The following is a 21,082-nucleotide window of genomic DNA, read 5'->3' as shown; positions in this document are numbered from 1 at the left end:
CTCTCCCTCCCTCTTACTGTAGGAGATTGACGGTAAAGCCCTAATGCTTCTGAGGAGCGACATGGTGATGAAGTACATGGGCCTGAAGCTTGGCCCCGCCCTCAAACTCTGCTACCACATTGAGAGACTCAAACAGGGCAAACAGTGAGGATTAAACACACACACAGTAACAGGATTAAACGCAGGCGTATAGGTACAGTACTGGTCAGGTTTACAGTACTCGATTAGACTCAGTATTGGGTTCAGCTCAGCAGTACTGAATTAGGTTTAAAATACTGGATGAAGCACAGCGCTGGACAGAGCTAAACTACAAGGAGTCACGGACATGCGCTGCTTTTCATCCATCCGAACCACCAAACAAAGCCGCAGACAGACAACAAGGAATGATGGACAGCAGACTCATGTCAGGAGTAAACTCTGGGATGGACACAGCAAGAGAACTGGGCAGCAATAAAAACAGTCCCACACACACTACCTGCCACTGAGAGAGAGAGAGAGAGAGTGAGAGAGAGAGCTGAGCGACAAGTGAAGCAGAAATGGACCAACTCATATTGGTTATTTTATCACATACAGGTCTACTGGCAGTCCTTGTCTACCCCACAGAACCACCGCTGAACAGATATTATTTGGCTCATTTTCAGTGTGTGGCTCTGCTACGAGTGTATCAGACGCAAGCAGCATAGCTGAAAACTCATATATCATATATATATGTGCATCTTTCTGTCCTTTTTTTTTTTTTGTTCCTGTTTATGTTCACTCTCTCATGGTTCTGTTTTTTTTCCTCTTTCCTTTTCTTTGTTTTGCTCAGTCCTCAACCGGTTCAGATCCACAAGAAAGCTGTCATTCTAAACAATTCCCCCCCAAAGATGTTGATATTTGCTACGATTATTGCATTGTTGCGTGGAGAATTGGTGTGATGTCTTAATGTGATGAACGCATTTCTCCTCCCTACCTCCTGTCTGCAATACAGAGACAGTCCACTCCTGCAGATTCACTGCTGTGAAAACCAAACGGCACTGCAAATCGTTTCATCTCTGTTGTGTTCTCTCTCTTTTTTTTTTTTTTTGTGATACGTACGCTGTGCTGTGTGCTTGTATTTATACTTTTCAGTGTCTAGTGTGGGGTAGCTGATCATAAATCGCCCCCATCTCCAACCTCTTACACAGCTTACCAAATTCCAGTATACGTCGTATAAAACAGAAATGAAATATATGTATTTTGAAGTAGACAAACATTAACTGAATCAGTTATAGATGATTTGCCTAATATGCATCTAAATAAATTGTATTTTATTAATAATTATAAGTCACATTTCCACCTGGTAAGGTGGATAAAAATATGAATATGATGTTTCTAATGTAATTTTAATCTCCCTAAATTAAATTTTCTGACACATAAGGCTGCGTTCACAGCGACATTTTGATATCAGTCGTTCACACTTGAAGAAAGATGGAAAAGCTGTAATTCGACTATCTGTAAGGACAGCTCATGGCCAGCCTCAGCTCGGGATTTTAGCTCAGAGGAGAGGAGAGTGTAGCCTCATAACAGCATCTTACCTTAGAAATGAAACGTGACACATTTGCTTACATTCATCAATATTACAGATTAGCGAAAGTGCTAAATGTTGCTTCAGACTATTCACTTTAAAAGGAGGATATCCTAGCAGACTTGCCCAGTCATTATACAGGACATTTTTTTCTCTTTCTCTTCTTGAGACCAAAAAAATAAAAGAGCATAACCTTTCAGGAAAACCTGTGTGAATATGATCAGCAACATCACATGTGGGAAAAACACTGATCTAGAAACCAAACCAGCAACGCATTTAAATACTGACAGATCAGTTCTCACAGATGTCGGGATGTTTCTGTGAAAGCAGCCTGATGTATCCAAGATGGTTTTGGTCAATGTAAATTGTCTCCCTGGCCCAGTTATATATACATATAAATGTATGTGTGGCGGTCTGGGAAAACCCATCGTATGCCGCTGTGGATGAATTCTGGCAAGTACTCCGACACCTCAAAAACGTAAATACTTTTCACAGAAACGATGTGGAAATGTTTTTATTTACTTTTGCCTAGGCTATCTTCCTGCAGAAATCATGGTGTGTAAGGAGCCAGTTTAACAAACACAGTGGTAAAAACAGTCACTCTGTCTAAAGATGTCGAAAACCTTGCGAGGTGTCAATATTTAGTTTAGCCGTATCATTTAATATTTTTGCTGTGCTACGATGATATTGGAGACACCTGAAAACAACGTTTTTCTGCTTTCTTAGCTAAGACGAAAATAAACAATAAAATTCCCCCAAAAGAATACCCAATTAACTGAAAAGAATTTGCTTTTAATCGCTGTAACTTTCACTTAATGTGGACTTTATAACTTGGAAATCTTTTTTTTTTTTTTTGTGAACCAATAAAACACTCTGGTAAAACTGCAGGGTAGAACATGTTTATCTTTATCGTTTAGCTGTTAACACGGAGCCGCATCGTCCGCATCTCTAAATTTCCTCAAAGTTGTTGAATAGCTATGTACTGTAGCGAAACAGGTATAAGCCTTGTCAGTTTAGTTTGTACTCAGATAATGACTGTAAAATGTCCACAGTTTTCAATTTTGTTGGTAACCAGACTTTAAAATGTTACAATTTTACTTGTTTGTGAGAAACATTAATGTTTGGTCATGTGAAGGGTTTTCCCAGTCCGCCACGTGAGAACGTTAAGTTGGAATTTTGCCGTTAAAATAATCCGTATCATTGGTTATGGTGAAATCTTCCTTTTGTCAAAACATTTGCATGAATATTCTTCATAATGTATATTCTTATTGTGTAGACAGGATCATCGAGATCCCGCCTGCGTTTTATTAGTCCGTTTTTGCAGGTTCGCGTCCTGCCGTCCTTCTCAACTCCTCCAAAAATGAAGACCACATTTCAAAGGGAAGTGTTTTATATCGACATGTCGCAGATGCGTCGTGGCCGTGGAACTCCAGCGAAAAAAAGTAATCCACTCGTCAGACTCATCCAGTTTACGTCACAAAAAAGAAAATAAATTGGGATCACAGAGTGACACAGGGTTCATCAGTGTATTATGGGTTTCACCATAAAATGCAGCAGCAGGAATGTACATGTTTTTGTAGAAAAAGAAATATTTTAAACTGAACATATTGTATATGAAAGTAGAAAATGTGAAGCTTTCGGGATGGGCCGGGGCTGTCGTCGTCAAAAGTCTATCTTGTACTGCCTTCTGATACTTTATACTGCGCTTTATGATTTGTCCGTTGCTTTCCTTTCAAGATTTCTCAGGTTTTTAGTAGACTTTGTTTGAAATCGGCTTTTGTAATGTAGCATTTCAGTCCGTTTTCTCCTTTTAGCCTGTTTTTTTCTTTCTTTCTTTCTTTCTTTCTTTTGTAAATTCCTGTGCCATTGTTAACTAATACTCGCTATGCTATTTTCAAAAAAAATAAAATAAAAAAACAATGTGTAGGAGATGCAAAAGAAGCTCAAAACACTTGTTCAGATGTGAATAGACATTTTTAATGTTACATTTTTAAAAGTAATGCACCCTTCACATACACATTTTTTTCCACATTTTAAATGATACAAATAAGAATAAATAAATAATTTAAAAACATGGCCATCTTCTTTTTTCATTTAGTCCTTAACACATTGCTCCATTATTTACAAAAGGTTTTTAAAAAAAAAAAAAAAAAATCATCTCCCACAGAATATTTTATCAACTCCTACAAAGTGTCACGTACCGTCTTTTGAGTAGGAAGGATGAGTTTGTGAATTCGTTCACATCATAAAGTCGGGTTTTCCCTTACATACACACACACACTCACACAAAGGATTCAGTATTTGTGCAACGGTTGCATGTTTCGCCCCAAAACCGATATTGTAGGCGCACACTGTTAACACATTATGAATCTACAGCTACTTAATGCTGATGAGTTTTGACAGAGGTTCAGTTTAATACAATCCAAAAAAATGCATATTTTTATGATACATTATATAAAATCACTGTTTGATCACACAATGAATCAAATAATTGTTAAATAACCATTGAACGTCTCGATTGGCAATTTCAGCTAATTTTGTGCTAGGATTAATCTTTAAATAAAATCATATTTGCAGAGGAGAGAACATTAAGATCAAGATTATAATAAACATCTTTAGTCTTTGATTCCTTTTCCGGATTTCTTCTCCATACCCTTCAGAAAAGCAGGCCATGGATAAGCGATTCAGCTCTGAGCTGCTTTATGAATAAAAGCACTCTGGCACTCTAAACACGCCGAAGATTAAGCAATCCTCCCCTCATCATACAGGAATAAAAACACTACGAGGCATAATTACCCCATGCTGTGTTCAAGAACCTGACGTAGGACTTTTTATAAAGAGAGCCGTTCATTTACGATATTGAATTACAGATTGCGAGTCAAATTTGAGAAAATGGGTTTGCTGAGCTTCAAAGTCAGCTTTTTGATGTCATGTGTAGTTAGAAGCTTTTCGGCTCATTGGGCGTTTCTGTGGCTTTGACTAAATTAGTGTTGTGTGTGAATCTGAGTGGTGCAGACCAAATCTGAAGATCTGCTAAGCCTTTTAAGCTAGCACAGCGTAGTGGAAAAGAATAGCTGAGACACATCATTGATCCTGTTTTGTGGGTTTAAGGGTTTTTTTTCCTTTTTTTTTTTCCCCAAGGGTGATTTTTCCTTCATCTCATTTCTGACTGCTTCATTCTCATATCCTTCATGCCTTCGGAATTGTTCAAAACACCAATAATGTCTCATAACATGCTTACATTAAGGCAGGGTTTCCCAATTCTGCTCCTTTAGACAGTTTCTCTGATCTCACACACCTGACTCAACACATCAACTCATAATCAAGCCCTTTCAGAGCTTAAAGGTGCGTGTTAGAGCAGGAAAACACTAAAATGTGCAATGCAGTGTGGACTGGGAAACACATATGAGGTGAATGTAGATTAGCCACTAAGGGTGAATTAACACAGTGAATTTCAGAGCAGCAAAGCCCTCCTCATCACCACACACACAAAATTCCAGTAGAAGTATTGATAACCGGAGCTCTATCAACAACACAGTACCTACTGTATATGCATATCTAAATTAGGGATGTTACCAAATATATTATTTGAACTGAACAGATAATTTGCTCTAAACAGATAGAAATACAGATATGATTTTTTAGAAAGCTTGCCAGAAAGACCACGTTTGTTAACATGATCGTGCGACGCTGTGTGATGCATCTACCTGGTCAAGCTCTTCAGACCAATTATGAACTGGAGTGATGTAGCTGAGGTCAAGGAATGTGAGTCAGAATTTACACACCGTGCTGACAGTCCTGACATTTCTAAGGCTGGATTTTTTTTTTCTGTGTTTTCATGATATTTGGAGTACTAAACAGATTCGTTTAGTTAGTGTCAAACTAAATGAGACCTGAAAGGGGACAAAAATCAAATTAAATTGTCCTCTTTCAATCACTAAACTGTGGGAGAGTAGCTTAAAGTTGTTACACACACACAATGCCGTATGCAGAAAGCTTGTGCAGGGAATGGGGGGAGCGCAATATGAAACACAAACAACTTGATTTATTGGTTGTCATTTTCATAGGGGTTTTAGTATAACAAAAGTAAAAGCTAGTGGTGCAATAAGCACCCCGCCCAATTTTAGAAGCAGACATGTTGCAATAACAAACACGAGTAGATAATACCAGTTAAGCCTGAAATTATGAACGCAGGCCTGCAGTTCGGAGGGCTCATAAAATCTCTATAAAAGAAAAAAAAAAAGCAAACCCACACAAAGATCATTAATAACCCCTTTAAATTGCATTTACTGTGCTATAGGCAAGCCCCTGGTGATTATTTTGTTCTAATTGAGATGGGTGGGCAGTGTGTTCCTCCATCCCCACCCCCCCAGTCACCCTCCCCCAGAAAGAAGGATGAAAACTGTGCTTTGTTGCCACTGGCAACCATTTCTGCCGATCATCAAAGTTAATGAAAGAGACCTTTTGCTTTGGCAAGTCATTATTAGCCCGCTGTGCTAACTGCTAGCCCTACCCCCCATTGAAAGTGGATGTTCCGCTTAGCTGATCCTCTGATTAATACAGCGATTACCGGTTAACAGGGCAAAGCACGGAGGTCACACACTACCCCAAGTGAAAACGAAAATCTGTTCACACAAAGTTCATTTTGGAAACAAAACCTGGGGTGAGTCCTGCACAAGAACTTAGAGCAAACAGCATTTGGTATGAGCAGAACAGACGGAGATGAATATAAATTCGTCACATTGTGTTTGTATGAGGAATACAGGACTGATTTCATTCTGGCAGCTGGCACAATCTCTGAACTGAGCTTATGCATATTAATGGACATTTAGATTAGAGAAGTCATGAATAATTCATGGCGATGTGTGACCGAAATCAAAATGCATAGCAGAGGAGCAGTTTTGGGGGAAATTAAATGTGGAAATGTGAGTGATTTGTTCAGTAGTGTTGCAGTCTGTCATTTTCAGCTCCTTGTATATTCTATTTCTTGTGGACTCAGCCACTTAAACAATCTCTCTGATCGCTTTATAATGAATGGATCAAATGCCGACCAGGCAAACTAGAGGCGGCCAGCATTGCCCTAAATATTTCTGGACAGTTTAGAGCGTGTCTAAGTCTTGTTTCTGCCAGAAATGCCTTTAGCATCAACAAACCCTAATTCCTTCCTTGCTCGCCCTCTCTCCCAGTTTCTCTATCTCAATGTCCTCCTTCCTTCCTTCAGGCTTTTGTATGCACCGTATTTCATTCATTCTGTCTCCATCCCACAGGCGTCCCCTAGCTCACACCATCAACAGCAGAGTCCTTGCTATTTCCTGGGTAGAAAGGCAGCCAGACGCTGCTTCTTTAAGGGTAGAATGTGGATCTCCTGGGAGCTGACCTTCTTCAGTTTAATCGCTCGGTTTTTGGGGATTTTTTTAAGTGTGTCACTAGGGTCTCCCCGCTGCTCTCCTTGGGATCTAGGCAGGGCAGCATAACCCCCTTGACTGGCGTCACACTTAATAGAGAAATTTTTTGTGGAGACGCCTGACAGACCTTTGAGTTTGCCACAAAAGATCGCAGGCATAGCGTCCTTCACAGATACAATAACCTTGGCTGTCTGTGAAGTGCTAACAATTTCAATGTTGCCACTACTTCCAAGAGCAGCATCGTGTACTGAACTGGTGACAGAACCACTGCTGCCACTGTCCACCACCCACTTGTGCTGCCGACTAAACTCCAGTGACGCTAAACCACTGAGCAGTTTGGAGTCCAGTTTGGGAGTGCAATCTACTGGTCGCAAGACCCCCAGAGCCAAAGCTCCATTACAGACATCCTCTCCAGAGATGCAGGCTCTGTCTCGGTCAGGTGGTGGTGGCCCATAGACACTACATGACTGGATGCATGTCTTCCTATCACTGGATACAGATAGATCAAGTACACTGTCTTGCTGAAGAGGTTGGATCTCCTGTGAACTGCCACTATGCAGTGGTACAGTTTGAGGGGTCTTGATGGACAAGTCTAGCACCTCCCCATCTGTCACCACTGGGGATGAACTGGACTGAAGAGGTGGCTGTTGGAATGCCATATCCTTGCTAGGCATCATCACAGGAGGGCAGAAGTCATAAGTGGAAGTCTGAGTGCTCTTACTTGAAGTGCAAGCAGGTTTAGAGGGTTCACTGTCAACCTTGGTGTCCTTACAAGTTGAGACTGGGACTGGAATGGGAATTGGGACTGGAAGTGGAACTGGCAGGGGAATGACAACTGGATAAGGGACAAGCAAAGTGGCTGGAGGCACTAGTGGGGCAAGTGGGGAGCTATATGGGTGTGTAAGTGGTGGAGGGGGGAGAAAAGCAGATGAAAAAGGGTCTGCCTGCGGGGAAGTCACTGGATGACAAGTAGGTGAGGTATTACCTTGTGCAGGAAAAAGATCCTGCAAGATGGCAGCAAAATTTGGGTTCTGGAGAAGGGTAAGCAGACTTGCATCCAGGACTGGACCAACACCTTTCTGGTCCAGAGAAGGGGGAGGCCCAAGAGCGACTGAAGGGTTCTGGCACAGCATGTTGTTCTGTAGCGAGAGTGCTGGGCAAGTGGCAGTCTGCTGGAGGAGCTGTGGGTTCAGGTGCTGCAGCACCTGCTGCTCTAAAACCAGGGGCAGGGAAAGGGGCCCTTGGCTGGTCATCAGGTATGGCGTAGTACCAGCCTGCCCAACCTGAGCAGCTGCTGTGCCAGCTAAGATGGGTAGCACAACTGGACTCTCGCCCAAGCAGATGGGCTGAAGAACTGTGGTTGCCACTTTAAGAGCAACCCCTCCAGGAGATTCTGTATTGGGGGCAACGACAGGAGCTGCCTGAATCGTCAAGAGAGGAGAGACAGACCTCTTCGAGATGGTAGGAGAACTGACATTCCATGTCTCATTGGGGATTACTGGACTGGTCTCGCTCTCGAGTTTGCCAATGCTGTCAACTCCACCCACTGTGCTGTTGCAGACTTCCTGAGGATTTGCCATGTCTACTGGGACTGAGTCCTTGTACGGGTGCTCCATCACCTTTTTTATTTCAGCCTCCTTCAGGTACTGTGGGTATAAAACTTCATAGCAAGTTTTTCATATTTCAGAGAGAATTCTGGGGACCAACCCTGTAAATTCAAAAGGAAGAACAAAAGTATTAGATGCTAGCATTGAATAACATCTAGCAAAGCAAGACCTTGGAATTATAAGGTTCTATTTGTTAGTTTGTCATATAATATATGCAAGAACTTAACACCAGTTTATTGCTTTAAAAAAATTTATTGAAATGTTGTATGTGCTTCCATGTTATTGAGGGTCAAAATTTCATGGCTCAAAACCATAAAAATCACAGAATTGTCAAATACAACCTTATAAATCCAAGGTTTCGATATAAAATTAAGTGTAAACAGCACAAACAATAAAGAATTAGGTTAACAGTAAATATTTCTCTGACAAATTTTAACTAGCCAAAAAATAATGCTGAGCCTGCATCTAATTAGGCAGCACCAAGCTCTAGTTTGCACTCCAAAACTAGAACATCTGTGTCTTTGCTGCAAATAGCTGTGAAAATTGTGATATTGCCACAGCAGAGAGGAAACATGGACACAGACACTGTACAACATGAGAGGCAAACGCACCAAGGGAGAGTCTAAACAGATCAGGAATGCATCAATGAACGGAATGGCTTCAATTGCCTGGGAGGAAGGAAAGAGGGAGGAATTTGATGAAATTAACTCGGAGAGCCTCGGTTTATTTGTTTATGAGCCAGACAGTGTGGAGTTTATTACACAAGATGCTGGCAGCACTCTAAAGTAAACCTCCATTTGGCAAGCGTGGAGAGGGAATGAGTAGAGATGCAGATAGAGAGAAGGAGGAAGAGACAGGGATGATGAGAGATAGAGAAAGAAGAGATATGATATAAAAGCAGAGAGAATGAGAGGAGAAGGAGAGAATGATGGAGAGTCATTGGTTGAAAGGTCAAGCTCCGGGCAGTAGTTGCTTAACAGGGAAATGTTTCATTACAGCACCGTGACTTCCTTTATAAAGCATAGTCTTGGAGTTTGTGGAAATTCATAGATTGTAAAGACCTGTCATGAACTTACAATGGACAGGATGAAAATATATATGGAAATACAAATTAATGGGAAAATAGCTCAAAAGGATGTGGTCGGCTGGCTTCACGTGTCTCAGAGAGGAAGCACATGTCAGCCTTCTCGGTTGGCAATTGGCAGGTGACCAAATTGGGGTGAAAATAGGGGTGAATGTACTTGCAAATTTAATTGTTTAATTTCGAAAACATTACAACCAAATTACTACAAGCCACGTACAAATTCCATGGAGCACAACAAAACACCAAACTGAAAAGCCAGCACTCATGCAAACAATCGACTTTAAAAAGCTTTAAAAGTCTCCTCACTTACGTTATTTCTGCCCTTGTGTGTGCGCTTTTTATCCTTGCTGTCTCTCCTCAGGAGCCTGTCTTTAATTTACAATCAATCTCGGTCCTTACACTGTTCATGCCAAAATGGCAACATGACGTCATCAATAGCTCAGCCTGTTCTGAGACTCTTGTTTAAGGCTTTGTAAAACAAACACGTGCTTCGAGTGCTATACCCAGCTCATGAATCTCATTTTAGGGTGTAAAATCTGGGAGACATACTGCCAAATCGCTAAGACATAAATCCTGAACAAAGAAGAAAAGTCAATAAATTATAATCCATAGTTGGAAAGGCAACAAGGTGGACTGCCAGCTTTCTCAATGATTTATCCAGAAGATGTTATATTCCAGCTGGGATCACTGTATTAAAATTAAAATGGTGGGATAGAGGATAGCTTTCGGTTTGGCAGAGTTCATACACAGTAGTCAGCTACAGACAATTGCTCCCTGACCAACCTCTCTTTTTTTAAGTTACTAAGAAAAAAATTGAACCTCTGACTGTTACAAAGAGCTGATACTGGAGACTCCTTCTAAAAATGTTAAACAAACATTTCCTTACAGATAACTTCACCACATAACCATTATACATATTTTTTTCATCTGTTGATATGGAGCATCCACCAGAAATGTCTCTGTGTACGTTGTTAAGATAGAAACGATAACATATTAGAATGAGAGCATTAATAGAAACCTGTTACTTCTGTCCAATCAGAACTGAGTATTCAACAGCGCTGTGGTACAAAAATACATAACCATCAATCATCATAATCATTTTGGTGTATTTTCTCCTCCCTTCCAGCCATCTGTTACTTTCATCATGGCATCTTTCCAGAATCTTCAGTATTAGGCAGATCATGTTCATGCGCACACAATAAATTGTGAAATTTTCTACATTTCCTTCCAAATGTGATTCTGTCAGATGATGTTAAATGAATGCCTGGTCCCATTTTAGACAGAGAAAATGGACCAGATGTAACAAATTGGGAACAATTTTCTGGTCCATCCGCAGGACTGTTGTCATGCCAACGGCAGGCCAATGAATCCATTTTTGACGCTGCATGCTGGGACAGCCATTTTGTGCCCCCAACTGCTCCTGTGATGGAGAGGACAGCGGGATGAGGGATGGAGCTCGATAATCTACTCCCACAATTCAGCACGTGCACAGCCAACTACTAAAACCTACTACTACTAACACTAAACTAAAACATAGCTATAAAATACAACACCTTTCCTTCTGCAGCAAGAATCATAGTTTTTGCAGTTTGTACAGTTCTTAAGGAATATTTCTATTTAATTTTATGTTAGTATATCTCTTTCTGTATTCTTTTAAGAAATCTATTCATTGTTATCTTCATTCTTTTGTATTGGTTTGAGTAATTGGCACAAGAATTTCCTTTGGGATCAATATAGTTTATTTTATGCTATCTTGATAAATGGTTGATAGCAAATGTTTGCTGGAAAAAAGGTGCAATGTGGAAATAATTTACTGTTTATAGCTATATTTTTAAAATCTTGAAAACTAGATAAAGCCCAAAGTGGCAAAACACTTTTCAACCTATTTACCTTTCAGAAAACACACACACACACACACACACACACACTTAACCTTAAGAGGAAAAAAAAAAAGATCTCGTTTGGCTTTTAGGTTTTAGGTTTTTTATTTATTTATTTATTTATTTTTATTAATATTGTTAAAGCTGAAGTTTTTGTATTAAAGAAAAAAAAAACCAACAATTTTCCTCATGGGGATCATCCAAATGTCCCCGCAAGGCCAAAACTGTCAGATATTCTTATCCTTATGGGGACATTTGGTCCCCACCAAGATATAAAACATGCCCACACACACACACAAAGTGTAAATTCAAACACTGCCTTACCACCAACAACCCATGAAACCATCATACTGACTATTCTAATAATACTACCTAGTTTTAATAACCAATATCCAGCCTTCGTGTGTGCACAGAGCGAGTGTGTCAGCGTGACAGTACCTCCGCAAAGTTAATTACAAAGCAGAGACAATAAAACTGGTCTGGGATCAGCAGTCTCCCGAGCTCCTGGACATCACTGTGATCTACAGCTGCCCTTTCTGCCCTGCACTGGGGCAGTGTGTGTCATGACCTGCTGCTCCTGCTACTCTCTGCACCACCATCGTGTAGGAAAGCCACTGACTGTAGTGCTCACTCAAAAAGGAGGACTCCGAGACATGATTGACAAGAAGTGTCCTCTCTGAACCTTCATTATCTGCTTTACAAAGAACCAGAACAAGCCACACAATCATGGATCACAGAAAAATATGTAAGGATTAAAACGCTCAGGGTGTGCTGTTATAGGAAAATAAATCAGGCTGGTGTGATGCTCGTTACCACCCTGAAGTTGATCATTTTCCAGTAAAGGCATGTCCCAAGTGTTTTATTCCTCTTATACTCCAGCAAGTTCCCAACTATGACAATATTTTATTAATTAAAGGACATGTCATACTTTTACTCTGTTTATAATTACAGCACCTCCACAACATTAACAAGTCACTTACATTATAGCATCTACTGTATAAACAGGCGATCCATCACCAGCATCTCTTTTTTCTCTTTCATGAAATTAATGACATAAAAAAAACAGCTTGTCATGTTTCAGAGAAACTGCAAAGCTGCTGGAATCTTAAAGTTACATCTTTTCCTCTGACTGTTATAAAGAGCTGACACTGGAGACTCCTTCCAAAAATGTTAAATAAACATCTCCTCATATAAAACTTCACCATATCAACAATCACTTTTTTAATCTGTTTATGTGGAGCATCCACCATACAAATCCTTGTGTAAGTTGTTGCTATAGAAACACTTATAGAAACATTAATGTAGAAACATTAATATAAACCTATGATTTGCCTTCAACACCTACTGACCAATCAGAATCAAGAATTTTGAAGTGCTGCGGTATAGAAGGGCAGTTTGGTTCAGTTGTCCGCTGAGTATAAACCCAAAGATAGGAAATGCATCATTAAATATAATAGCCTTAGAGTCAATAAGAATCTTATGACTCATGTAATGCACCATGCAATCTTACGGAGAGCATTAATCCAGTCGCATGACTGCTGATGGTCCTGCTGAAGTGAAAACAAGTTAATTTATTATGATTAATTATTTGTATATGCACAAAGATTTGCTTCATGTCTATAGACACGAAACAGATGCTACCACGAACACAAGGCTAGACAGAGGCCAGGCCTCTCTTAGTGCACCAGGAACGTCTTCCAGTGAGCCCACAGCTAACCACCAACATTTGGAAGCGTGAGCCGATTTCACTGGAACTAAACCTTCGATTTGCCTCCAGAGACACCGCTTCCCTCCGAGATCCCATGAGTGGCAGCAGGACAGGTTTGGCACTGTACAGGTTGGCATCTTATCTGGCCAGTGAATGGCCGATTTGTCTTGAGCTCAAGGCCAGAGCTTTGAATCTGCACACAGCTCAACTAAAGCCCAAGGCTGTGATAGAGAGGGGGAGAGAGAGAGAGAGAGAGAAGGAGAGAGAGAGAGAGAGAGAGAGAGATAGAGAGAGCTCTGAGAGTGCTATCTGCAAACGTGGAGCTAGACTGGTAAGGCTAAACATGCGCGCGCACACACACACACACACACACAGTGATGCATATGCCTTAGAGAGGAGCATCTGGCTTGAAAGCAGAGATGGATGTTTGCTGAAGCAGAAGGTCAGGGATGGGCACTGATTTACACCAGTGTGCTGATAGACTGGCAAGGCTGCAGTCAAAACATGAGTTAGTTTATGAAGGCTGAATGAATGCAAACACACAGGCCAATGTGCAGAGATAGCCTCAAACACACACACACAAGCATGAAGAGTTAATGATTACAGTGACAGCACAGTTAGAGTAGAGAAACAGAGGTGGCAGTGTTTCAGGGTCTCCATGAAAAATGCATCGTCATGAAACCAGCCCTCTGTCTCCCTGAGCAGAATGCTAATAAGCAACACCCTGTGATTCCGCTGACCTCAAAACGACTTGATGTGACCTCTGTACTGTTCCTATCTCTAGCCCACACACTTCAGGTCTTAGCGCTGGTCTAGAATCAGACTGCCTTACTCTAATCCTTACCTTGGAAATCACACATTTTCAAACACGGTGTTTATCTCAGTGCTTCAAGGCATGATGATGTGATTGATGTCGACTTTATAAATAATATGATTAGTCAGGAGGTGTTGATTAATTTTCTATAACAGCAGCTCTGATCATAATTTTGGCTGTAATTCAAATCACAGGTTTCCACTAATGTGCTCATTCTACTACAGTAACAGCTAATCAAGGCTTTGTATGATGCTTAACATAAACTAACCCTAAAAGCAAAGATTTAACAAAGAACAGCATCTAATCGTTGATATGTTGAAGCTTTTATGCCGAAGCCACATGAAACTCTGTCACATGACAAGTTGTGTTTTTCTCTGTCTTATCAACTTCAAGACAGAAAAGAGAAGAGGCTGGTGACGGAATGAATGTTTATAGCTGCTATAACATACCGTACGTGAGAACAGGAGCTAACTTGTTTCGCGGATGTTCAACACCATTAAATGTAACAATAAATGGATAAAAAGTACGAAGTGTCATTCATTAAAAAATAAAAAATTGTAATTGGCATTTTGCTGCTATAAGAAAATAACCAACCTCAGGGTAGAAACACATCACCTCTACCAAATGAATAAATGTAAATGTAAAACTCATCCCTACATCTCTGATGAGGCCTGCAGGACCAGATGCTATAAATAAGCTCCAGAGGAGGGAGGCTTTAATTAAATATGACGTAATGTGATCTGGGATCTGCTGAGTGTGACAGCAGACAGACTATCCCTACACATCCGTTATCATTACCGCTAAACGCTCCTCCAGCACTGAAACTCTACCCTGCTGTTATGACAACAGGGTCAAAGGGCAGCATGGGAGGGGGATTAATACAATGGAATGGATACTGGAAACAGTTATTACCAATAATGAAATATATCGATAAAAGCCTATGTACTCCTCTGAGACACGCAGATCAAGTAATACATATGCATAACAAATAATCAGACATAAATCAAAACATGGCAGTTGTGGCCAAAAAAATAAAATATAACCCCATTCAATGAAGATACAGTGATACAGTGTTTATAAATGGGAGTACAAGTATAAATAAGGTCAAAACTTGACCAAATGGCCGAGCTTAAACATTATCTAGCTCAGTGGTTTCCATATGACACCCATCACCATGATATACTACAGTGCTGTTGTAGAGAACGCTCTAACAGTAGTTCCAGATATAATTCAAAGGACAGGTCAATATAAATGCGCTCTTTCTAATACATTATCGTTTCTATAGTCTGAATAATGTAAAGCTAATAATAAATAGCTTTCTGTAGGGATATGTTTGTTTAATATTTATGGAAGGAGTCTTCAGTGTCAGCACTTTGTTTTTCCACCACAGCAAAGTCTTCAGAATTTCGTGCTTTGTCATTAACTTCATGAGAGAGAGAAAAAGAGATGTTAGTGAAAGAATGACCGTTGATAGCTGCTGTAACACAAGTTATAACAGGAACTAAAGTGACTTGTGGACATTCCACGTTAGATATAAATATAACGGGTTAGAAAGTAGGACGTGGTGTCCATTAATCAATCATCAATTACAATGTTTGGAAAATTGCTCTGGTATAAGAAGCAGAAAACACTTCAGGGTGTGCTGTTGTAGGAAAATAATCCACTTTGCTTCATGTCGGGCCATATTACATAATCCTGTTGTTTTTTTTTTTTACTGGTTTGTTCAATGTTCTGCTTAGTACCAATGGTGTATAAAGAGTAAAAAGCAGAACCGACCAGTGATCAGAGCTATGAGAGTCCAGCTCTAAGCCCAGCACCCAGGTGGCTGTATGATGGATAACGCTGGCACGAGGTTTGGCGCCTATGGAAGGTTAAAGTGCCAGCTGAGAAGACTGGTCTGCATTCCAACCCCTCCTTTCTACTGTAATAGCTTCCACATTTCACTCCTCCTCTCTAAAAAGGGCTGTGCTAAACAACGTCAAAACAACACAACAGAAGCCACAGTGCATGACTACAGAGAAGAGCTCATGGAGCTAGAACACCTCAGTCCATTCCTAAGTGCCTGTGTTGCTTCAGAGTGGTTCAGTTAATGATGAATGCTTGAGCAACCGGGTCTTCATTCACCTAATTTTAGATCTTTAATCAACTGTAGTGGGCAAGCCAGGATCTTTATCTTGGACACTCTGATGCCTTCTCATCCCTCTGATGCTTCATTCTCTCCTCTGTATTTACCCAGAGTAAATCACAGCAATGAAAATGTCAGGGCTGCAGAGGTCTTCATGTTTCTGCACCATCAGGAGCAATACTCCTCATCCTGTCACAAATTTTTGTTACTTAAAGTGGAACACATGAGACGACAAGCCTGAATTGATGGAAGAAACTAAGACTTAAAATGTGATTAAAGACCTATTTAGGAATTAAAAGAGACAAATGATAAATGGGTTACCATTCCTGTGCCTACACAAGCAGGTCCAAACAGAACCATATTTTTTTTGCTTCATTAAATGTAGTAGAAAGAGTTATATTACTGACAAGAAGTACCTTTCAGTTAAATATGTTTTTTTTTTTTATTTTAATCTGTATACACGTGTGTACACACACAGATCCAGAAAAAAAAACACACAAGCTTCCAAGCTGAAAACAGCAGGACAATACAAACATGAACTAATATCCTTTTAAAACGTGCAAATGAGGCAATATAGCAGCGATCAACCTCTGTTGAACCCTTCCAGCACACACACACACACACACACACACACACACACACACACAGCCAGACGTCAACGATCACCATGGAGACCGCTTAACCCCTTCATGACCCCCACAGTCCAGTCACTGGTTGAAATACAGTAGCGTCATCCTGGCTCTTAAAGGAACATTAGTGCAGATTAGGACTGAAAGAGAATTGCATTGAAATGCAGTTTGAGAAATTTGAAACAATGCCCAACGTCCTGCAGTGGTTCTTTCTGAGCCTTAACAATGTTGGTACTCAGCTGATTGGAAGCACCGCTTCATTCACACTTTCTTCAGGTTCTCAGATGGAGCTCTGACATGCACTTCCAGGGAAGGAATACAACACACTAGCAGCTGTAGGATCCAAACGTGATCATTATTTGATCGACAATGGACAGTTTTGTAGCTCTAGACTCTGTAAGGGATTTCTTATTAAAAACCGTTTTATCTGTAATACACTCTTGTATCTGAAGGAATAGAACCTTCTGCTGTAATAATTTTAGACACCATGAACACCTCTGAACCCCAAAGCCTAAACAAAAACACGAGCCTGCAGATGGATATAGGACTTCCTTTAACCCTGGTTGTTTTATTATGATGTCTAAAACATTCTTGAAGGTGTGCTGTAATAGGAAAATAATCCATGACACAGTGGTGTGATGTGGCCCGGCGCTCTCCAGACGGAAAACTCTGACACTGGAGACTCCTTCCTCCTTCCAATGTTAAATAAACATCTCCTTACAGAAAACTTCGCCATATCCACAATTACACGTTTTTCTTTGTGAAGTAACAACAAATCCAATTATTATTAGCCCTAGATTACGTAGATCGGCAACCATACAACTGAATGAGGTGTTACTATAGAAACGATACCGCGTTAATACAGCGTATTAATATAAACCTGTGATCTGAACTACAGCCGGAACTACTGTCAGAGATGCTGTTATAGGAAATGAATCAACTCCAATCAGATTTGGGAATAAAGCAGCGCTGTGGAATAATCTGACGCATCGCACCAATCTGTTTGGTTTGCTAACATCTCATCATTTTCCAGATTGGCTCGAGATTAGCCAGTTGCAGTATAATAAAAACGTTTTTAATAGAGGACTACATTGACACTGCTCCATGCTAAAATATCGATATTTAAAATTTAGTGGATTTTTTTCATTAATCAGCAATAATCTGTACCATGGTATGAATTACCCCCATTAGCCAAGCATCAGGGTAGTTTAAACTGGTTTAGCTAACATTTATCCTGGTCTAAAAATAATAAACCGTGTTTACTGAAAGGGCAAAACGTAAAAAAATGTAAATATATGCTGGCACCATCGGCTAGCTCAAACTGTACCTTTCTGAGTTGCTGTCTTGGTACCATCAAGGGTGCGTGTACCTTTAGTATGTAGTGGTCCAATTTTACAGAATGTAAAATATACAAAACATGTTCTCCTGATGTTACTATTCCAGTGATAAAGAAAAATAGTTTGGTACCTTTAATTCTGAGAGTGCACTTGGTGCTAAACTGTACCTTTAATTATCCTGTGGGTGGTGGTACCATCGAGGGTGCATGTTTTATACCTTTAACGTGTATTTCTCTTCTGGAAACGTGTATATAGTGTATATAAACCGGAATTAGTTTTTAGAGTAAAGCTTTCAAGGTATACTACATCCACCTTTCTAGGAAAACTATACAAATTAAAGGTATGCACAAACAAAAGGTGTGCACCTTGTGAGTACCACCACAGCGACAAAGAAAGTGATAGCAGCCTACCAAGTGTACCTTTAATTATCCCAGTGGGTGGTGGTACCATCGAGGGTGCATGTTTTGGACCTTTAGTATGTATCTTACAGAGTAAACGGTAAGCGTACAGGTAAAAGAAACATAGGTGTAGCTTATAAAAAAGGTGTAGCCTTGGTGGTAGCACAGCAGGCCAGAAGGTACAGTTTAGCACCCTTTATTTATCAGAGTGTAATAATGAGGCAGTGAGAGTGTAAAAGCCTCGTTTAGCCTACATATGGCCTGGCGTCATGGCTTTAAGCCTGGAAGGCATTAGTGCTGGCTGTGAATCTCTGTCTCTTTAAGATCCACCCTACAGGCTCTTTAAAGCCCAGGCTCCAGCACGCACCTGTGTGGCCAGCAGCTTCTGTTTGCGCAACACAACGTCGTTAAATCTGTTATCAGCTCCGCACTAGGTTCAGCATTAGGCCTGGGATCCACAGGTCACTGACGTCTTCATTAAGCTCAACAGATCACTAGAGATCGCAGTGACTGTGTAGGAAACCTGGCGGCTGCGTCCTAAACCACATAATGCGACCGCACTAAATCATACAACCACGGCTGGTAACTATGCAACCTATAGACGGTTATTTTGGCATAGCTGAATATTTAGAAGGGTACTGGGCTAAGTGTTGGGACGCAGCCTGTTATATGACAAACGATGTTTACCTTCGAATAAACTCGACGAGAATGAAGCACGGGGAGATGTCAAGCCTCAGCTGGCGTTTAATCACGCATTATTTCTGGATTTTTCGTCACCGCTCGCTCCGTTTTCTCCCCGCAGACCCATGAAATCGTCGACGTTTAGGAGATTGTGTCGTTATTCCGAAACCAAGCGCTACCGGACGCTTCACACACGAGTCGCGAGCCGCGTTTTTTTTTTTTTTTTTTTTTTTTTTTTTTTCAATTTCTCCCGACAGAAGAGCTGACAGGCGCGCGCTCTCCTCTTTATCTCTTCCCCCCACGCCACCGAAATGAAGAAGGAGCACGGAGCCGTGTGACAGTCGAGCTGCGCGCGCAGCGCTCGAGCCGCCGAGCTCGCGATTCCCCCCGCCTCCCCCCTCCCCTTACTAGTGGGGCGCTCGCGCGCGCGCGTTAAGTGTGACGCTGTGGGTAAAATCCTGGTTCAGTGCACGAGCGCTCTCTCTCTGTGTCTCTCTCTCTCTCTCTCTTTCTCTGCTTCTCTCTCTCTCTCTCTCTCCCCATTTGCATTTTCCACTATAAACACTGTCCACGAAAACGAATCAGAGTGAAACGCGGTCTACCATTACTTCACTATACGTTTCACACACACACACACACACACACAAATAAAAGGACTCATTATTACTTTTTATAGCAATATATTTTTTATTATAATGATATTTTTAATAATAATAATAATAATAATAATAATAATGATACTACTACTACTAATAAAAATGCACACACTCTGCCTCTCTCTCTCTCTCTCTCTCTCTCTCTCTCTGCTTCTGTCTATTCAGATTTGCAACCTTACTTATTTTTTTTTTATCAGTTAATATTTGTGTGTGTGTGTGTGTGTGTGTGTGGGGATCCATACATCCCCACTATTCATTCCACATTCGACACTTTTTAGTTCTGCAGAGAACAAGCCAGAATATCATCTCAAGCTTGAGAGTTTTGTGTCTTGGAAGTTTTACTCTGATGCAAGATGTCTGTTGTTTGTTTTCATGATGCGAATTGCACTAGCTGTGTTCCCTTTAACTCTGCCAGATGTCTCCAATAAAGAGGATGTTCAGAATACTATTTTGAAAAATAAGGTCTATATCTTACTAAAAGTTGAGTGAATTTCATATGCAGACAATGTCTGCTGTTTGTTCCAGTTTGACTGACATCCCTGAGCAATTGTTTGTTTTACTTGTCCTCTAGCTTAGCCTCTCTGCAGCATCCTTAAACCTAAGGAGTAAGTGGATTGTAGTGAGTGATTTAGGCCTTGTTAGGTTGAAGAAGGGGTTCAGGCTGAAACTGGGAGTTCCAGCTCCTTTCAGTGAGTCAGATGAGTTGGCTCAGACCACCACTAAGAGCTGGATCTTTCGGGAAGTGCCTGGCAGCATCCTTAAGTTCTGGCATTGCTTTCCAAAAGGCGTTATCTTCCACGGGAAGGAACTCCCCTTGAAGTTTTTCATTTGCTCCTTGTTGCACGATTCTTTCTGTCTTGATTGTTGAGTGTGATGTCATGAACAGTTCATAAGCTGATGTGGTTCCATTCGAAGGCCTTAATAGTATGCAGTGACAGTTCTCTGATAGATTTATACGAGGAATTTTGCTTCCTGTGAAGGGTATTCCTGTCCTCAGGTCCACGATGCAATCAGACCATGTGCACTCTTTTGTCTGTCAGATTACTCTTTGTTCAGTAACACTGCAGTTTGTTTTCAAGACAACTGATAATAGTGATATTCTCACCATTGTGCTTGTTAAACAGCAAGACATGATTATTTCATCTTTCCAATACACTATATATTTTTTACTTTATCTTTTACCTAGTTTAAAATATTTACATTACTCTTCCT

At 40.7% G+C, this 21,082-nt stretch overlaps 2 protein-coding genes across 2 annotated transcripts in view; one reads left to right on the top strand and one right to left on the bottom strand.

Moving 5' to 3' along the window:
• Window positions 1-3,254, top strand: part of LOC113530264 (sex comb on midleg-like protein 2) — a 43,295-nt gene extending 40,041 nt beyond the window's left edge. The window contains exon 15 of the mRNA XM_026920092.3: window positions 23-3,254. Within this exon, the coding sequence (XP_026775893.3) occupies window positions 23-148 (126 nt within the window). The 3' untranslated portion in view covers window positions 149-3,254. The remainder of the gene's footprint in view (window positions 1-22) is intronic.
• Window positions 3,255-3,498: 244 nt separating this feature from the next.
• zmp:0000001174 (retinoic acid-induced protein 2) lies at window positions 3,499-19,567 on the bottom strand. Its single transcript, XM_026920094.3, has 2 exons — window positions 19,221-19,567; window positions 3,499-8,659 (listed from the first exon to the last, which is right to left on the bottom strand). The coding sequence occupies exon 2, from the start codon at window positions 8,565-8,567 to the stop codon at window positions 6,852-6,854; it is 1,716 nt and encodes a 571-aa protein (XP_026775895.2). The 5' UTR covers window positions 8,568-8,659; window positions 19,221-19,567; the 3' UTR covers window positions 3,499-6,851.
• Between the last annotated feature and the right edge of the window lie 1,515 nt (window positions 19,568-21,082).

This window comes from Pangasianodon hypophthalmus, chromosome 16 (genome assembly GCF_027358585.1).
Source record: "Pangasianodon hypophthalmus isolate fPanHyp1 chromosome 16, fPanHyp1.pri, whole genome shotgun sequence".
Lineage (NCBI taxonomy): Eukaryota > Metazoa > Chordata > Actinopteri > Siluriformes > Pangasiidae > Pangasianodon > Pangasianodon hypophthalmus.
This window is presented reverse-complemented; position numbering and strand designations above follow the sequence as displayed.